Consider the following 18,846-nt stretch of genomic DNA (forward strand, 5'->3'; position numbering starts at 1 on the left):
ACAGTGGCGTCCACTGAACTAATGGACGGTGGTTGCATGGTAGAAACACAATTTTGATTGTGTTATCACGTTTGAATAACTTTGCATTTTGACAACTGTATTATGAAATTAAATGAGGAAACTGGTGATTTAAAAAGGTCTCAGAGTTATAATGCTGGCAAACAAAATTAGTTTGTATATTCATGAAACATATTGGATTTGGAAAGTATTTTTCAGCTCATTATCTCTGAATTATCATTTCTAAATTCACATTGGCTTCAGCTTCTCTTATGATAACTCAGCTTTTTCTCATCTACAGTAGACAGAGGGACGCATGTGAAACTCCTCAAAATCATTGCAATACGCTCATGCACGTAATCGTATTACTTTCAGCTACAATAAATGCCTTTCAGAGACGAGAAATCTTGCGGAGATTTCCACTGACACTTAAAACCTGGGAAATTGCCACTGACTGTGAGTCTGATTTCCCTAATTCACTCGTGCACCCAAAAACTCAGCCGAGCATTATATTATCACACTCCAGTTGAGTGCAGCCAGATTCTATGAAGATAGTGCTGAAGTAGGAGACTATACCGAGAGGACCCTGGCTATGTAAACCCTGACAGTCACATTACTAAACAGGAGAGGTGCCCTTCTTTTAATGAACTGCACCAATCTTGAACGGAGCTCGGAGCGCTGGAGCTACAGCGTTGATAAATGGGCTACTGCGTCTGCCAGGGAAACCGTCACAGTCTGCTGCTGCGTGGGTTTGAATGCGGCTCAAGTAATTACGTATGTCTCATTTTCTTCCACAGCACAGAGCCGAGATGAGCTGTTGTAAGCTAAGCTGGAGCCTATTTTCTTGTTTATATATCGTAACAGCTCAAATTGTGCTGGTACAGCTTGGCAAGTGTCTCATAGATTCAGGACAGTCTTAGCTCTAAAGCTGCTCTCTCACATTTAACACCAAATCACACTGACTCGGGGGCTCCACTGTACAGCGCCATGATCCAATCAGTTTTTTTACTTAATGCTCTCTACAATGTCTGAAACAGTCTGATCTGAACCAGCCCAAAGGAAAGGAAAATAGAAAGTGGCAGCGTTGAGTACCAGCATGATGTCAAAACCAGAAGACATAAAAAAACGGACATCTTTCTAAATATTTGTACACTTGGCAACAGAACCAATTATAGCCACCCTCTGCTTCCCCATCTGGTTCAATTTCAGGCATGTTGGCCCACCAAAAAAAAGCTTATATCCTGTCTGAACAGATCGCCAGCAGTGTTTGACCCCTGTCAAGGCTGTCCTTTATAAAGTTAAAGAGAACATTAAGACCCCGCTTACCCAGGCAGTGAGTCTCCATCCCACTCCAAAGGCCAGAGAGGAGGCACTCTCTCACTGTAGATCCGGTTAAAACATAGCCAAGGTTACAGCTGAAAATGGCTGATGCTCCGAAGGTAGTTTGAGTCCCAATTTTCTTCCCATTAGAAGGAGTGGGCAGATCCCCGCAGGAAATGACTGCAATAAGATGAAGAAGATAGTGAGACGAGGATGGAGGAGGCACAGAATGAAAGATCAAGAAACCAGGAGAGTGAGAGAGAGAGAACAAGAAAGCGAGACAGACGAGATGGAAGTTGGCTTACATCTTCAGAGTCAATGGGAGAGTGCAGTCATTTACACCCATCTTGCTGTCCTTAATGCAATAAAAGAATGACCTGTACTATATCATGGGGAGGATAATGATGGTGTTTGCCTTTGTACCAACATCTTTCATCATGCTGGTTGGCATCTCCTCTTGCCATTACACAGGCTTTTCAGCTCTTTTGCTCCTCAAAAAGTAACTCCCATGGCAGCAAAGAAAAGCTTTTATTTCCCATTGCTGCAATAAACAAACTATCCTAGGCTGAGACAGGAGGAGGTATAGAGTAAAAAAAGTGTATCATTGAGCTGTTGATTGAGTGAGCTGTTACTAAGGGGTTCATTCTCCAATCTTGCAACATCATAATCCTTGAATCTAGTGTGCGATCTAGGACTAAACTTTTTCATTTTGGTGAATACAAAAGGTTCAATTCCCTTCTCTTCTATCTTTACTATGAAACTAATGAAACACATATACAGTGTGTTTGTGTAATCACATGCAACATGTGTGCATTCACCAATGTTTTTTTCATGTATTTTTCATGATAATGCAAAGGCAAAATGAAGATGGAGATTTCATTTCATGGAACTTTATCTTTTTTGGTTAGTAAATTTTTTTATGTAAATGTGTGTAATCTGCAAGTGTTTATTCAATGTGTTGTCACTTACTTCTACAACGAGGCCTTTCGTTTCTCCAGCTCCATACCCCATTAGCCAGGCACTGGATGTGGGCGGGGCCAACACGGTAGAATCCAGGGTTGCAGGTGAAGATTATTTTAGTTCCGTACTCATAGTGCGAACCGTTGACGATCCTCCATTTCCCGTGGTCCAGAGAGAAGGAGCTGAGACTAGGGCACATGATGACTGTGCAAAAGAAAAAGACGACGACGGGGAGTGGACATTGTTAGTCATCCAAATGGACTGACATCCTTTTCCATTTCTGTCTCTCATCCCTTGCACACACACTGCTAAGCCAAAATCTGTAAACATATGTACCAGCTCAGCAGTGTAGAAGAAATTGAAATAGCTTTAATCTACATTTTAATTTGAATCAGTTGAATAGACAAATCCGTGTAAAATGAAAACTTTTCTGCTGTTATTGTATACAAATGTTCCTCCACAACAAAGCTGTTTATGTATTGGCAATCTCGAAAACCAAATGAGTCTAAAAAAAAAACCCTCTGCTTCCCTCTTTGCTGTGAAACACACATACAGCAGGGAATAAACATTGGTCTCAATAGTAAACAACGTTGTCAATCACTTGCTAAACTGACTTTCAAACTTGGAGGCTTTGCACTGGCATGTAAAACACTCACCCCAGTGCCAGCTACAGATGTCCTTTTAACTATTCCTCCCTTTCATCCATCCATCTTATCATCACTACCCAACAAGTTAGTGTTTCTATAATGAAACCAGAACGCCTGCTTCTGTTGGGACTGCAAACCACATTCTATGACACCCTCCTTTACAGAGCAGTGTTTTGTTGAAACCTTTTGATATTCCACAACTTCTCCAGAGAATTTTTTATTTTTTTTAAACTCTCACTTTTTCTGTCTCCAACACAGCTGTCAAAGTCAGTATCTTCTCCATAACTTTTCCCTATCCTCATCTCTCAACTTCTCCTTCCCAATGCTGAACCGTGCGATGGGTTGCGGTTAGCCCCCCCCGTCTTTCTAAATCGCTCTCCCCCACCAAAACCTCCTCTACTCACCGATGCATCGGGGTATCTTGTTGTGGTTGCTCCAGGTGCCGTCTGGCTGGCAGACTGTGGTCGTCAGCTCTTTGGAGGAGAGCCGGTAGCCGCCGTTGCAGAAGTAGGTCACCCGTGTGCCGACGGAGTAATCAGCAGCGAGCACACCTCCGTTCACTGGTGCACTGGGCACACCGCATGACACAGCTGTGGGCGACAGGAGGACGGCTGTCAACACACGTGTTTGTGTGCAGTACAAGACACATACTAGAGAGATTTGCAGAGAGGCGCCTGACAAACATTATGTTGAAGCACAGTCACATTTTTGTGAGCAAGTGTTAAATACAAATGTAGTTCTGTAAGCGTTGGGAGTGTGCGACCCCTTCGTGGTACACAAACAATGTCAATTGTTATGTAATTTACATAAGGAGCTATGTGTGTCTTTTTTATTTTCCCTTTCAAATGGTTGCAATTATAGTAAGTGAAAAAAAGAAAACCATTGCTCAACACTTGAGACATTGAACGCCTCTGTAGAACAGACCTCACTCACGTGGGGAAACTGTGACGTGTCACAGCAGGGAAGGCACAGGTGTTAATAACAACATGAATAATGACTGCGTTCAATTTAGTTCAGCCAGGGCCACATCTTTGGTGCTGTGCGTGCTAGCTTACTGGAGCACTAAATGGAACTGGGCCGTCATTAACAAAATGTGATGCACCTGTGGTTTCCTTGCTGTGAGTCAAAAAAAGTCTCCTACAGGGTAAGTATAAAAGTGCCACATTTCCCAAATATCAAAATAGTACGCCTCCCTCCACAGACAACGATTTACGCAATACACAAGTATTCACACCCACCCAATGCATTTATAATAATGATGCTGGCAGGGGCGCCGCTAGGGATTTTGGGTCCCATGAAAAGAATCTTTACAGGGCCCCCAACACAGCGGCAAAATTTTTTGATGCTATTTTACATACAATTATGCATTTTAATGGTATTTTTGACTATCATTACCATATTTGTGAAAGAAGAACAGCATGACAGTTGACATGTACAGTAGGGGAAGAATATAAAACATGTGTGATTATATGTTAGTTAATAACTTAGTGTCATTATTTTTTCTGTATTATAATTTCATCATCATTAGGGGCCTCTCTGGGCCCCCCTCCATCATGGGCCCCTAGAATCCGTCTCCTTTACCCCCCCTTTTCGGCGCCCCTGGATGCTGGCATGCTGAGTCATGGCAACACTTAACCAAGTAATTTGCTCACTGTTATTATTTTAGGCCATTGAATCCATAAAACTGCTCTTGAAATCTCACTAGAGCTCAACTAGAGAAATCCTCAGAGTGGAAGTAGTGTAACACACTGCAGAGAGGGGTGTTACCAAAAATAAAGTCCTCCCAAATCTTCTAAGGTTTAAGATTATATTTCATGTAAGAGAGTAAAGCTACTTTACAAATACCTATTCAACCAAGTCAATGACACTTCCAGATATATCTCGGAGGATTTTAATTTGTCAGTGGGTGAATTGAAAACAGTGACTAGTACACGTTACTAGTTTCAGCAGTAACTCTTCCTGTGCAGCACTCCCACATAGAAAGACTCCCACACAGCACCGTGTCCTTGCCCCAACACAGAGGGAATCTGGGTTACTGTGGCCTCAGAGCTTAAACCAGACAGAAAGCTCAAGATAGTAGGTTTCAAGGTGTTTATCATGAGAGCCGAGTCAGAGGGAGTGAGTGGAGCGGGGGGGAAACCAACATCTGCAGGGCCAGACTAAACGGGAACAGTTATGCAAACACACATATGATAAAATGGAGCAGCAACGGTAGCTGCACACTGAGAAACATCAAAGGTAGGAAGATGCCAAAATGGCCTGGAGCCAAGACGTTGCCCCTCACCACCCCATGAGAGAATCAATCAACATTAATTTGAGAGCACTGCTAAGTCACAATCTAACAAGATGTTAATCACGAGAACTAAACACTTTTCCACACTGCAGATGGAAAGTTTCAATGTTAGAAGATTACATTTTTTCCTGAAGTGTATAGGGTCAGTATTTTAGGTCATTGCTCTTTCTCTGAGATGCATGACCAAAACTGATGGATTAATATGCCGTACATTATCATACACGGGATTGTACATACTGTAAATTTAATCTTCACCATCTAGCAGATGGACAGCGTCTGTATACATATATTAGTTCATTTGGAGCCAAGTTTGGGTTTATGTGCTTTGGAAAAGCTATGTGCAATTACCAAAATGACGGAATTAATCACAGGTGTGAAATGTTTTGAATTCATTTTATAGTACATGACATACATATTTTGATTTCAATGCATCAAGCTAAAATGCAATTGAGCACACCATCTGTTGCTGTCTGTTGCTCTGTGAGTGTGTGTGTGTGTGTGTGTGTGTGTGTGTGTGTGTGTGTGTGTGTGTGTGTGTGTGTGTGTGTGTGTGTGTGCTAGTGCATGCAACCATGCGCACGTAAATGCACACATTTCACATGGGCGCATCAAAGAACCCAATTAGTTGAGTGAGACCCAACAGCAGCAGACACTGCATGCTAATGGCAAGTTAGCCAAAGTAATTTGAAGAAGTGGAAATTGACAGAAGAAGGGAGGATTGATTTCCGATTCGTTTCCACCTGACGGGGTACCGGCTCTCAATCAGGCGGGATTCAGTTCAGCTGCTAACAACACAGGAACAGGGCTCTGGATGAGACACTCCTTAAGCGCCTGCCTGTCTGCCTGCTGAGCACTGGGGTAAGGAGGCGGTGAGGAACACGGAGAAGAGGCAGGCTCAAATTGGGAATAAAAGGCTGCTGGGGCAGATGTGCTCACCTTGACACGCTGGGACTGGCGCATCCCAGGCGTAGTAGCCATAGGTGGTCTTCTTGCACACAGCTGTGCCCTTTCCGATCAGCTTGTACCCCCTGTCGCAGGCCCAGCGCACCATGCTGTTAAGATGACCCCCGGTCTGGCTCACTACAAAGCCGTGTTGTGGGGAGTCCGGGGTACTGCAGTACATTGCTACAATGGATGGAGGAATAAAAGGAACAGGGGAAAGGAGCGAGATGAATAGCAAGGCAAGGGAGAGGAGCGAGAAACAGGAGGGAAGGTGAGAATGAAGTCAAGGAAAGGGAGTAGAGAACAGATAAGCAGATGTTTACAGGGAAAGAGAGAAAAGATGCAGAGAGAAGGATGAGAGGCATTAACAAGGCTCCTCTAGAGAAAGACTTAGGTGAACATTTTAGTTGCAGTAAGGCTCCATTTTAAATGCAGAAAGATAATGGAGGAGTGTCACATCTATTTAGCACTCGGGCTGTGTGCCACACAGCAAAGGAAGTCCTCAAAAATCACATTATTACTATTCCTCTCCTTGACTATAGGCAAGAACATATTCAATTTGATTTAACACATGCAATACTGGTGCATCCTGCAGTTATTTGTTCCACAGCCTTCCTTTCCTTTCCTTCATTTTACAGTCCTTCCAACACAAAAGAAAGCTAAATTTGATTTCCAGAATATGAGCACTGAATAGCCGATGGGACAAAAAAATCCAAGGGAGGGCTGTCCGCTTCGCAAATGTTGTCAAACATTCCTTCAAATCAGCATGACTGGGAGACAGCATGTGATAGCACACGCTGGGGTTTAAGTCCGCTCCTGTTCAAGTCAATCAAGTCAAGGAGGAGTTTTCTCTACAAAATTCATCACACCAACTTGCTTTCAAAGCAACACACTAGTGTATTAAATATAATGGAGAGACAACATGAAAAATAAATGTCTTTTGTGCTTTTTTCATAATTATTGATGCATTTCAAATGGAAGACGAGTCCCTATGATACTCTTGCTTAGCACCACTTGCTTTATTAAAAAGATTATTAAGAATTTAAAACCTTTTTAAATTAACGAGAGCGAAACAGCATGGAAGTCTTCCAGTGACTTTCCTACTGTCTCATGATTTCTGTGTGAAGACATCTCCTATTGTGATCCATTATCAATTCTGTGGTACTTTTGTAAATTAACTGATATTAAAAACTCAATAAATAATACCCCCAGAGCAATCACAGCACACCGTGATAAAAATCATGGGGTCCCATTGTATCTGCGGTAATATGCAGTCGCTTCAGCAGAGAAGGTTCAATGAATATTTGCCCCTACTGTAGTGTTATGACTTGTTCAAATGAAGTGCCTCTACACAGTGCTTACAATGAGTTGTAAACCCATGACTTTTATCACTGTTCTGTAGTTTAGAGACAAAATGTATTCAAATAGCACTAATAAAAAGAGAATATGATTATAAGCTGGATACATACTTTGATACTCACCCACGTATCTGATGTTGAAGCCGCGTCGGTTGGTGCCGTGATCAGAGGACCAGCGCAGCAGGAGCTGGTGGCCTGTGGTGGTCAGGCTGAAGGGTGTTTCAATGTCACCGCTAAGTGATGCCAGGCTCTGGCTGTAGATGTTGGGACCTTAACACAGATAAGACACACACTCAATTTCCAAGTAAAAGATCAGTGTCAAAGAAAAGTAATCTTTGAGACAGACGTGAAGGTGAATCTATATTTTCTTAGAAATAAAAATAAATAATTACAGGTAGGCTAGTGACAACAACAGACGTAATATCGATGACATTTCTATATGACAATCATGGCATCAACCAAAGAGTAACATTTATTTTACCGAACACATGGCTGGAACACAAAATCTGCTATACGGTACCACATTCAAAACATGAATGCAGAAAATAGTAGTGCATAGTAAAATATCATAAGAAAAGATGAATGCGTTACTGAGAAGCACTCAGTTCATAACAAGACGAACACATCAAACATTTCAGCTAAGTAGCATTTTTGGGGATCTTGCTAACGTAATCTTTTATGTTAAGCCTATAAACCACAAAATTCCAGCAGAATTCACCATCAAATATTTCCAAGATGTCAAACTCCTTCTCTGTCTGGAAGAGTTCAAAGTGCAGAGTCATGTTGTAACCCTTCTCCACGTTAATCAGCCAGGAGCACATCTGGAGGTTGGGGTAGTTGTCTGGGTAGCCTGGACTCAAGATCACCCCCGTTGAGTCGAAACGCACCTCATGGGCTGGACATTGGACTGGGAGAAGAGAGGACAGAGGTTAAAGAGGGAGATGAAGGCAGTGAAGGCAGTGTAGGCGGTATAGGAGGCAGGATGGAAGGCACAGTTAGAGATAAGGCAAGATGAGGTGAGGGGAGGAAAGACAGGAATGCTCCACTGTGAGAGTAGAAATTACACTGAAAAAATAACTTTTACAATTACATTTCAGCCAGACTGATATTGCACATAAAGGCTGAGCTGGTGAGTCTGCTGTTGTCCCTCCCCCCCTCCAACCTACCCCCCAATATCAATCTATCAAACAATAATACTCAGTAGGTGAGACAGCTAACTTTGAAAGGAAAAATGCCGTGTGTGTGTGTGTGTGTGTGTGTGTGTGTGTGTGTGTGTGTGTGTGTGTGTGAGAGAGAGAGTTAATTTGTGTCAGCTCAAAGCATTCCCTTAATTTCCTGTAGGCTGGCATGTCTGATATAATGACAGTTCTGTTTCTTTCTTTTCCTTTTCTGCTGGTAGCAGAAGTCTCTCTTCTGGGCCACTAGTGAAGAAACATGACGCATATGAAAGGTTAATGCGAACAACTGTTCCAGATAAAAAGGTCACGGGAAACAAGCGGACATATATCAAGAAAAAAAGTCACAGGGAAAGGATTGTTACACAAATGCATATTCCTGCTGGCAGGTCACTGCAGAGGTTTTCAACTAGAATAGCCTTTGGCTGAAAGATAACAGGCAGATTTGATCTCCAAAAAGTCAAAGTCAGGGATTTTCTAAATAACAATGCATTTCTTAAATCACACAATACACCAGGCCCTCTGCAGGAACAGAGGTCAAGAAAATGCCATGTAAAGAATACTACAAAAGTGAAACAGGTTTTGTCTATAGAAAAAGTATACAGTATTCATTAGAGAGGCAACAAATCTCAACTGGATCTATTCAGAAAATAAATCAGCACGGCAATCAAGATAAAATGGCAATATTTCAACATGACCATTGCTTCACAGTTTGTGAAAGACATGATCAATAAATCATTTCCTGATGAGTTGCTTCTGTTCTTTGCATTTGACAAAGTTCTCTTCATTAATTCGGTTCTCTGAAACGGGCTGAATTTCTTCATGAATTAACACTTTTGATACAATGACTAAAATCCATTTTCAATTATTGCACAGCCCACAAGGGTAAAACACACAAAGAAAAAATAGGATTTTTGAGTCATGCCACCTGAAAGTATTTTGTCTCATTGTGAACACTGACGTCACAAGGAAGCACTGCACAGTAGTGGGTGGTAATGAGTCAGGTCAGTGGTCATTTTTTCTGTTCGTCATTCAAACTTTGCTTTTCTGAGTGCTTTTCTGCACAGTTGAGAGACTTGATTTTGCATTTGAGATGAAAAAGCAGGTTTGTAGCACTGAATGTTAGGGAGAGAGTTATGACCCTCACTGGCCATATGATAGAGTTCAGAATGGGGTCTTCAGTTGGTGCAGTTGCATCAATTCACACGGCTGCTTCCTCAGTTCCGTCTTCAGCAAGAGCCTCTGCTTCTACTGATGCCAGTGGGAACACTGGACATAGAGCCAGCACCAATTCATTTTTAAGGAAATATGTGAAATTTAAAAGAAATTGCTGCAAAAAATTGCTAATTTCTTTTCTTTTTCATACACATTATATCACTGAGGTTAGCAACCCAGGAAACAAAAAAGAGAAAGTTTTTTACACTGTACAGATGTCGTTCCCTGCAGCACTTTACCATATTGGATGGCTTTAAGATGTACATGAAAGACTCACTTGATAGGATCTTATGCACTGCAGGTAGAACCATCTATATGGCAACAGTTTCTTTTTTAAATAATTGAGCCCCCAATGCTTGTTTCATAAGCTAACGTTGCCAGGCAACAAACGTAACTCCATCCAGTAAGCACAGTTGTGGCTTAAACTGCTTTGCCTCAAACTTTAGTTGCAGGGATTTAAAACATGAATCATGAGAGGCTTAAGACCATTTCAGACACCTCAACACTGCTACTTTATAAGATGGGCTTTTAGGGGACCATAATCAGGATAGGATGCTACTCTAAATGCAGAGTGAAGCTTACAATATATTCATATGCTAATTTGGCTTATATACATATGTAGACCTCTGTACCTTAGTGTCACAAAAATGGAAGGCAGCCAGAGTACTGTTATTATCATACCAGCTCAAATATTTAATATTATAAATATCATAGCTCAAGTATTAGGCAGATGAATTAAAAAAAACAAAACTAATATTATTACTAATATATTAGTATAATAAACAACCATCCTCAGCTAGTGAGTTACATTCAGATAACTACTGAAAATACTGATTTCATGCACTGTCTCTCAAGACCCTTACATAAAGTAATGTACAGTTATTTGCAATGGAGCCCATGCCAACATGATGTGTTTGAAAAGAACTGGCACTGGCATTTGTTAAATCTTGCAAACATTGCAAGACGCGCCTCTGTAATTCCTTGTGCAAACCACCAGTTATTTATTCTTTTGCTCAGCAAACTGTGTATGGAATGACAATGCCATGGCAACGACTGTTACATATTGACTGCTACAGAGAATCATACAATCAGGCTCACATGAGTCTAGTTAAGAAAGAAATTAGAGCAGAAATTGTTTTTCATAAGATTTTCTGTTACATGAAAATCAATGAAAATGTGAAGACCAATATTACAACAATAAATGGATTAGACTCAACATCAATGTGGCAGATGGTTTACCAAGCAAACACAGCAGTCAACTCAATTGTTGATCTATCCTTGATCAAAGCTACTGCATAACCTTCCTCATAGGAAGACAGAGCCTGGGGAAATATCTTAAAAACCAGGGGTATTTGGGGGTGAAATTGCATAGCCGTGCAAGGACATTTCAGTGTTATCTTATATGCATAAAATGACAATTAACGGAAGGGTTGACCGAAAACAAAAGCGGAATTGGGGAACACAGGAGAATTCTTTTTCCTGCCCGATCGGCAAGCTGCCAACAGGAAATGGCCCCTTTAAAAGCTTACTGTAGCAGTCTCTTGGATGTGAATAGCAGGTCAACTCAAATTAAGTTCAATTTTACATGTCCCAAGGAGAGCAATTAGTTTCGTGCTAGAGGTGGCACAAGGACATAACATATCCAACACAAGAAAATGTAATGAATTCTTGACTACAATAATGAGGTGATCCATGAAAATGTCAAACAACGAATTACTAACCCAGACGTCCTACAATAGTGCTAACTATGCCAATTTTATGCTCAAGGCAGGTTTATAGGAGCAGTTCGATAAAGATTTATACGATACTTACTCATCATTTGGATGCACACTGTAACTTGCCTGTTATCTGCTCATTTTGGTATGGGTTTTAACAAGTGTAACCTCTTCAGTAGACTACCTATGTCTTTTCTCATATGACTCAAATGTTTTCTATACAATATTGAATTTCCTTTGTTCAATCCATACCCAGAATAACCTGATTTACATGGCCCATTGACTTGGCAGTGCACTGCAAAATGTACTGGGATGTATGAGAAACTGTGCTGTCCAACATCAAATTATGCCGCTTGACCGATTGCCTTGCATAACAGAAACCATCTGAAAAACAATGTTGCATTCTCCCAGAATAGTCCCAATGTGCTTTGCCAATCTGACTTTGGCAGGTTAATTTAGGCTCTCAAATTAAAGCATGTGAAATAATTTCAAGTACAGTATGTAAGTTTTAGCTGAAAGGAGTTAGCTGGTCTTGGCAGAACTCTGTGTTACCGTAACACATGAGAAGGTGAGCTGGCAAGGCCAACACAACAAGAGAGCTTGAAATACCTCCCAGTACTTTCAAGTGAATGACTTGGCAGGAAAGAAACGGATCAAATTATTTCAAACTATTCCTATTGTCGCTGATCTGCTAACTTGGTTACAATAAAAAAATGAACTAACAATTAACAACTAACAATAAAACAAAGCATTGGTTAACATGTCACAGCAATTCCATTACTGTCAGGCTTTACATGTTCGTACATCTATATGCCAGAGAGGTATGATACAGACTGCATGTATGCAGTGAAGCTTTTCTCTCCTCTGTTTCCCCTCTCTCTTACTCCGCACTGTCTAACAAGCTAATAAAATGCTGCAGGACTTCATACCCCTTGTGTTTTTATAAATTATTCATTTAAAAAAAATGCCAAATGCAGCACAAGTGAGGGTAGGCCCTGTTGTTTTCAGGACTCCCACGTATGCACCTACATCAATTAAAATTTGATCAAATTACCAAGGTTTAGGTCTCTTTGACCTTTGTGCATACAGAAGAAAAAACCCAGAAACATTGTCAGTTCTGTAGCCTTTATGAATAAAGCATAAGAATATCTTCCAGAGCTTGGATCACTGATCTTAAGCTTTGCCATTACTATTTCAGGATTTTCCAGACAGACAAGAATCGCGTCCTACACTATTCCTATCAGTGCGAGACGCGCCGTCTACGACTATGAAATCATGTCCTGCATGCTTATTATTAATTATGACAAATTGATCATAGAATAATGCAAACACACCTGCATATGCACAACACTTCACTTTAACGCTACAAAAGCTAAACATTTCATGCCATGTTATGGTCCATTTAATGTTTTTGGGATCCCATTTATTGCTCTGAACCTGGCTTCTCTTTCTTTATAATCAAAGTCTCTCAGAAATGCCCAACAACACACATTGAGACCATTGCTATGTATTGCAATGTTATTCATTTTTGGGAGCTTTGATAGATAGCATACCATTTCATTCTCAGCTAAAAGAAAATAGGAGAATGTTGAAATAGTTTTCCATGACAACACAATATTTTTCCACAACATTTTACTTCTTCTCTCATTTTCCAGGATGAGTGGGAAACCCTGTATTTGTTGCTTTACTTGTGGCACTTTCCATATACTAAAATGAATCAGGCAAATTTTTACTTGAAAGAGCAGCTGCAAAATTGCTGAAGGGTAAGAACCAAGATATCAGGACATGCATCAAATAATAACAGCAAGGGTTGAGCAAATCGTTTCCAAATCACTAGTGCTATTCTAAGATGCCATATGAATGCAGGCTCTGAGTCTGAAAGTCCAATGTGATTACTCATAGTTTCTAGAAAAAAAAGAGAAGCGCTCATCAACTCATGACCAGACAAAGGACTTAAGGGCCCTTCAAAAAAGGCCTATCCTAAGGGAATAAGAGGTTTCAGAGCGCTCTGTTGTCTGTGGCAGAGATGTATTGGCATGACAGGCAGGCTTTTGGTCTAAACAAAATCTCTGATGCAGACAACACAGACATTTCTTTTCCTTTACTTCATGTTTGAAAATCCATCTTCTGAAAAAGAAACATGCCTAGGAAGACATTATACATCAGTCAAACCCACAGCGCCATTTGAGCAAGGATTAAGGGGTAAAATATAAGCTCCTATCCTTCTGTGGGGAAAAACAGCTTGAACTAGCCCCATCTACCTTGTTTCATTGCAACAAAAAAAACCACTTCTGTAATCTGTTTCACGCTGATCCTTCACAGTCATGTGCTGCTTCTAGGGGAGCGTATGTCTATGATCTTGGGTCAGTAGTAGTATGTCTCAGTGATTCTTGACAAATTAGAATAGAGATGTGGTTTTTCCACCAGGAGGCTGCTAAAAGGGGCCCTGCTAAATGATGCATCAACAGTGGGTGCTGCTGACTGCATCCAACCTTGGCAGAGTGGCATCAAGCACACTGATAGAGGCACACATACCTGAATATGGATAGTTGTACACATTGCATGTGCATTGTGCACACACAAGCATTTGAAAACACATCGAGAGGAACACCTGCAAACTACAACATTTATAAAGCCAAACAAAAACATGAAAATAAAGATTCAGATATTGGATAAACCAACCTTGACAGATTGGTGGGGCTCCATCCATCTGTAGCCTCTCTCCGAGTCGACAGGTCAGAATCTCACTGCCCACCAAGGTGAAGCCTGGCAGGCACGAGTACCGAATTATGTCCCCTGTGAAGTAATTTACACCCACAATCATACAAACACACACAAGCCGGGAGTGGATATGAAAAACACATCCATCCATTCATCCGCCCACCCAACCACAACCAAACAAACACACACACACGCACATCCCCACAGAAGTGTTAGTTAAAGCCTCCTCAGTACCAGCACTTGAAACAGTAATCAACAAAACATTTTCTAATGAAGATTGACGTCCCCTTAGCAGGCTGTGGTACTGAAGGCACTTCATTACAATACAGCCGCACACTTATACACAAACACACAAACACTCGCATACGAAATCAAAATTACACTTAAATCCATAGACACAAAGTTAGGCAGCCAGTAGCCATATGATTTCCAATTCAGACTTACTTCTGAACACTGAAAATACAAAGAGCTTATATGAAGAAATATTTAGTCCTTCCCTCAATCTAATATTCAATTGCAAGAAGTATGAAAAGATGGAAAAACTCAAGAGTAAGGAAAGAAATATAAGACGGAATAGCAAAGGGCAAGAAAGAACAAGGAAGACAAAGGGCACATTTGCAAGTAGAATGAGATAGTGAAGGTTGATGCAATCTATATTTTATACATTAATTTACATACATTTGAAAAAATGTGTATAACAAAAATGTTCAAGTGAATATGAACTACAGCCAAAGCTGTTTGAAATTATGAGATGGATATAAGAGTAAAACTTAAAGAGAAAACATTCAAACAAACAATGCAAGATATAGCATACAGGGGAAATGGATTTATTTATTAATGGCTAAAACACATGATATGTCTATTCCCATTTCCTTCTTGTGCCCGTGGCTGTCCAAGCAAATTATGTTATGTCTGGTGCAAATTTATTTTAGTATGCACTGTCCCTGGCCAGTAAACAAGCAAAATAAGATAAGACAAACCTATTTCAAACTCTTCATCATCGGTTAGGATAGTGGCGTTGGCAACAGGAGGGGGTGGCTGACATGTTCTCAGCTGGTATGCTGTTGGGAGAGGACAAATGCTGAAATCTGCAACAGTGTATGGTGTGTGCACTCAAGTGTGTGTGTGTGTGTGTGTGTGTGTGTGTGTGTGTGTGTGTGTGTGTGTGTGTGTGTGTGTGTGTGTGTGTGTGTGTGTGTGTGTGTGTGTGTGTGTGTGTGTGTGTGTGTGTGCATGTGCCAGTTAGTGAGAGAGAGTGAGTGAGTGAGTGAGTGAGAGAGAGAAAGAGAGAGGGATAAGAATATGTGTTTTCTGGTCTTACTGTAGTACATTCTTTACTCTTCTATCATGATGACACTTGATTAGATCATAAATTGCCACCTATCACTGTTCATGATCATCAAAAACCAATCACTTATTTAGGTGGGATGGGGGGAATTTTATTATTAATCAACTTCTTTTCGATGGGGCGTTTTAATAGTGCAGGCAAAAAAGCTGGCATAAAAAGGCATTCATCATTTATCATTACAGAGAAGTGGAAGCAATACCGTATACCAAAATGAGAAAAGCCGAATAATGACTTATAAATGAGGGAAAATTAGAGACGTTCCTACATAGAAACACAGGGACAATTTCCCTCTGTTCTTTTGTGGTCTTCATTATTACACTAGGGTTCCAGCAAAGTGGAGAAGCAAAGCACAAGTGCGGGACAAGGACTTTACTTAGCTGGTATCAAAGGGGAGGTTACCGTAATAATGCAGCACAAAGAAGCCGCTGGTGCTGAAGTCGCTGTGGAATTTGATGAGGACCTGATTGGCGGTGGTGGACACGCCGTCCTGTCCGGAGCTGCCACTGAACTGACCAATTTGAGGTGAGGCCTGGTCAGGTCCATCCCTGAATACAGAGAAGGGGAGGTAGGAAAAGAGAGAGATTAAAAGAGTGAAGGGAGGAGGGAGACAGAGAGAGAGAGGGAGAAAGAGAGAGCAAATGGTTTATGAATAAACACCAGTAATAACTTGCTGGGATCAAAGAGCAGGTCTAGTTATCCCCGAGCAGTCTTACCGACCCAGCAGTCATTCCGAATACCTGAGAAAAAGTTTCACATTAATCAACACTGTCAAAGTAGAAGTTTAGTATGAGTAAGCTGATGAGGCAGTACACCACTGAAACTTTTGCCTCCTCTAGCCATGTTCCATATTGATGGGGAATAAAGTTTTTTTTTTGAAAAGAAAAAAAAAAATCAATGATACAGAACCCTGCAAAAATGTGCAAAATCCACAACAGCGTCTCTGACCTCTTTTTTTCCTTCCAAACCATTCCTTCAAAATTTCGTTGAGATTGTTAATATTCTGTACGTGTACGTACATAATCAGGCTGTGTGGTTATCAGTATGCTTCGGCCCCCGCGACCCTGGAAGGAAGAAGTGTTTAGAAAATGTATGGGTAATTATCAGAATATCCTAAAGTCTTTAACTGAATAACATGATGGACTGTAAAAGGAACTGTAGCCCTGGGAATCAAAATGTAATTGAATGGTAATGACCTTTTTGATTTTCACTATGGAGTGTAGGTTGTTTTCTGTGAAGGATGGGTAATGCTATGAGAGTGTATACCCACATTATATTACATTACTTTTACACTAAATGTCATTTAGGCACATATGGCAAAGATGTGACAATAGTTATATGTTTTGAGTGATGAAAACTAATAAACCAACTTCTTAAGGTAGCTATAAATCACAAAACAGATAGAAAGATAAGAGGCTAAGGCCATAAAAGCCACTGAAATAGTTATTGGCATGATGCCAGTGGTGGATGAGATGCTGAAGGCCCCGAATGTTGTCAGCCTGTCGTGCCTGACGCATCACTTGGACAGCATCCACCTAGGGCAGTTGGAACTGCGACCCCAAGTGAAAGACTTTTTAGTATCTATGGGCCTTGTTCCCAAATGAGGGTACAATGTAGTGTGAAATTGACAAGTGGCATAGTAGTGAAATGCCATGATGAAAATGGAGCTAAGCCTGAAGGTGAAGTTCTCAATTTATGGATACAAAGAGCTGAAATGAGCTGTCTGGGTAGGTTGGGGTCATAGAACGAGAAGACGGGTATATGGGAGGAGCTCAAAGTAACACCTGCTGCTCTACTGCTGCTCCTGGAAAGAGCCAGTTAAGGTAGTTCAGACATCTAATGAGGATGCCTCTGGGACGGCTCCCTGTGGAGCTACATCAGGCACATTCGACTGGGAGGAGAGCCTCGGGGCAGACCCAGGTCATGCTTATACATTCCAGCTGACCTGGATGGACCTAAGGATCCCCCAGGCGAAGCCGAAAGGAAGTGGGTGAAAATGGAGATGCATATAGATGCAGAGCTGGCGAGATGATTGAGATTTAGCAACCTCTAAATATTTCACATACTGTTTCTACTGAAGTAGCTAAACTCATTAATATCTTTGACTCTGTTGGGTGATAGAGAGCAATGTTACACGAGCAGAACTACTTTATGGCAATATAGGATTCATAGGATTTTTACATCTTTGTGATATTGAAACTTGATTTGTCATATCATCTTATTCATGGTAATTTCCTATACTATGACATGTATCCCTACTGCAATGCAAAACTAAATTTACTGAGACTACTCTCCATATCCCCCATCCCAAGGTAAATAGATAGACGGATGGCTGTGTACTGGTGATAGAACCATATATAAGATGAGAATTAGCTGCTGATAGCACAGAACACAGAAGCATCTCTGCTAATGAGAGCAGGGAGAACTTTCAAAACCCTTTTAAAAATACCACCATGATCTGTATTCTGAAATAAGCTGCCGAAATAAGTTGGATACATCTTTTTGGGACGTGATGTAGCGTGTGCTTCTGTTCTCAGAGAATAAAAAGAAAGACTCATGCGAGAAGACGTTGCTTTTCTATTATGTATATATGAATGCCATTTTTGTATAAGAGAAAAATATTTCATTACTGGCACTTTTGGGTAGCTCCAGGCCTATTCACGTGAATGATGTACATTAAATGCTTTTTGTATGTGTACCTTTAATATAATATATATTAAAAAAAAGTCTTAGTGCAATTTCATTTCAGAGTGATCAGCAAAATGGGAGATGGCAGTCAGGCAGGGAAATGCAATGTTGCCATCAGGGAACAGATTGTTTATGTACTTTTTCATTTGAAAACAGTAGTGCCAATAGCTCCCTCCTCCCCTACTGTATGCTGGGAGGCATTTCCCTCCTCTATCACCCATGAGGTGAGGTCCATGACTGCCTGAGGCTTAAGAAAGGGAGAGGCAGAAGGAGAAACAGAGGGTGAGACAGCCGCTGGACTGATTACAGGGGGTTAGTATGACATTGTTTACTGCTGTACAACTATCTGACAAGAGTTAACGTTTCTCCATACTAACAAACATCCAAGATAGCTCAGAGCTGATGTTTTCATGCTTGCACACATTTCTGTTGTTTTACGTAACACTCACAGGAGAGGAGGGACACACAGT

The 18,846-nt window shown here is 40.9% G+C and overlaps 1 protein-coding gene across 1 annotated transcript in view; it reads right to left on the reverse strand.

Moving 5' to 3' along the window:
• LOC129110230 (CUB and sushi domain-containing protein 3-like) overlaps positions 1-18,846 on the reverse strand; it is a 211,891-nt gene that overhangs the window by 45,224 nt on the left and 147,821 nt on the right. Inside the window, exons 44-52 of the mRNA XM_054622416.1 lie at positions 16,091-16,236; positions 15,324-15,404; positions 14,305-14,418; positions 8,236-8,424; positions 7,629-7,787; positions 6,154-6,342; positions 3,329-3,514; positions 2,287-2,481; positions 1,324-1,497 (exon numbers count right to left, since the gene is read on the reverse strand). Coding sequence (XP_054478391.1) covers positions 1,324-1,497; positions 2,287-2,481; positions 3,329-3,514; positions 6,154-6,342; positions 7,629-7,787; positions 8,236-8,424; positions 14,305-14,418; positions 15,324-15,404; positions 16,091-16,236 — 1,433 coding nt within the window. The remainder of the gene's footprint in view (positions 1-1,323; positions 1,498-2,286; positions 2,482-3,328; positions 3,515-6,153; positions 6,343-7,628; positions 7,788-8,235; positions 8,425-14,304; positions 14,419-15,323; positions 15,405-16,090; positions 16,237-18,846) is intronic.

Source organism: Anoplopoma fimbria, chromosome 20 (genome assembly GCF_027596085.1).
Source record: "Anoplopoma fimbria isolate UVic2021 breed Golden Eagle Sablefish chromosome 20, Afim_UVic_2022, whole genome shotgun sequence".
Lineage (NCBI taxonomy): Eukaryota > Metazoa > Chordata > Actinopteri > Perciformes > Anoplopomatidae > Anoplopoma > Anoplopoma fimbria.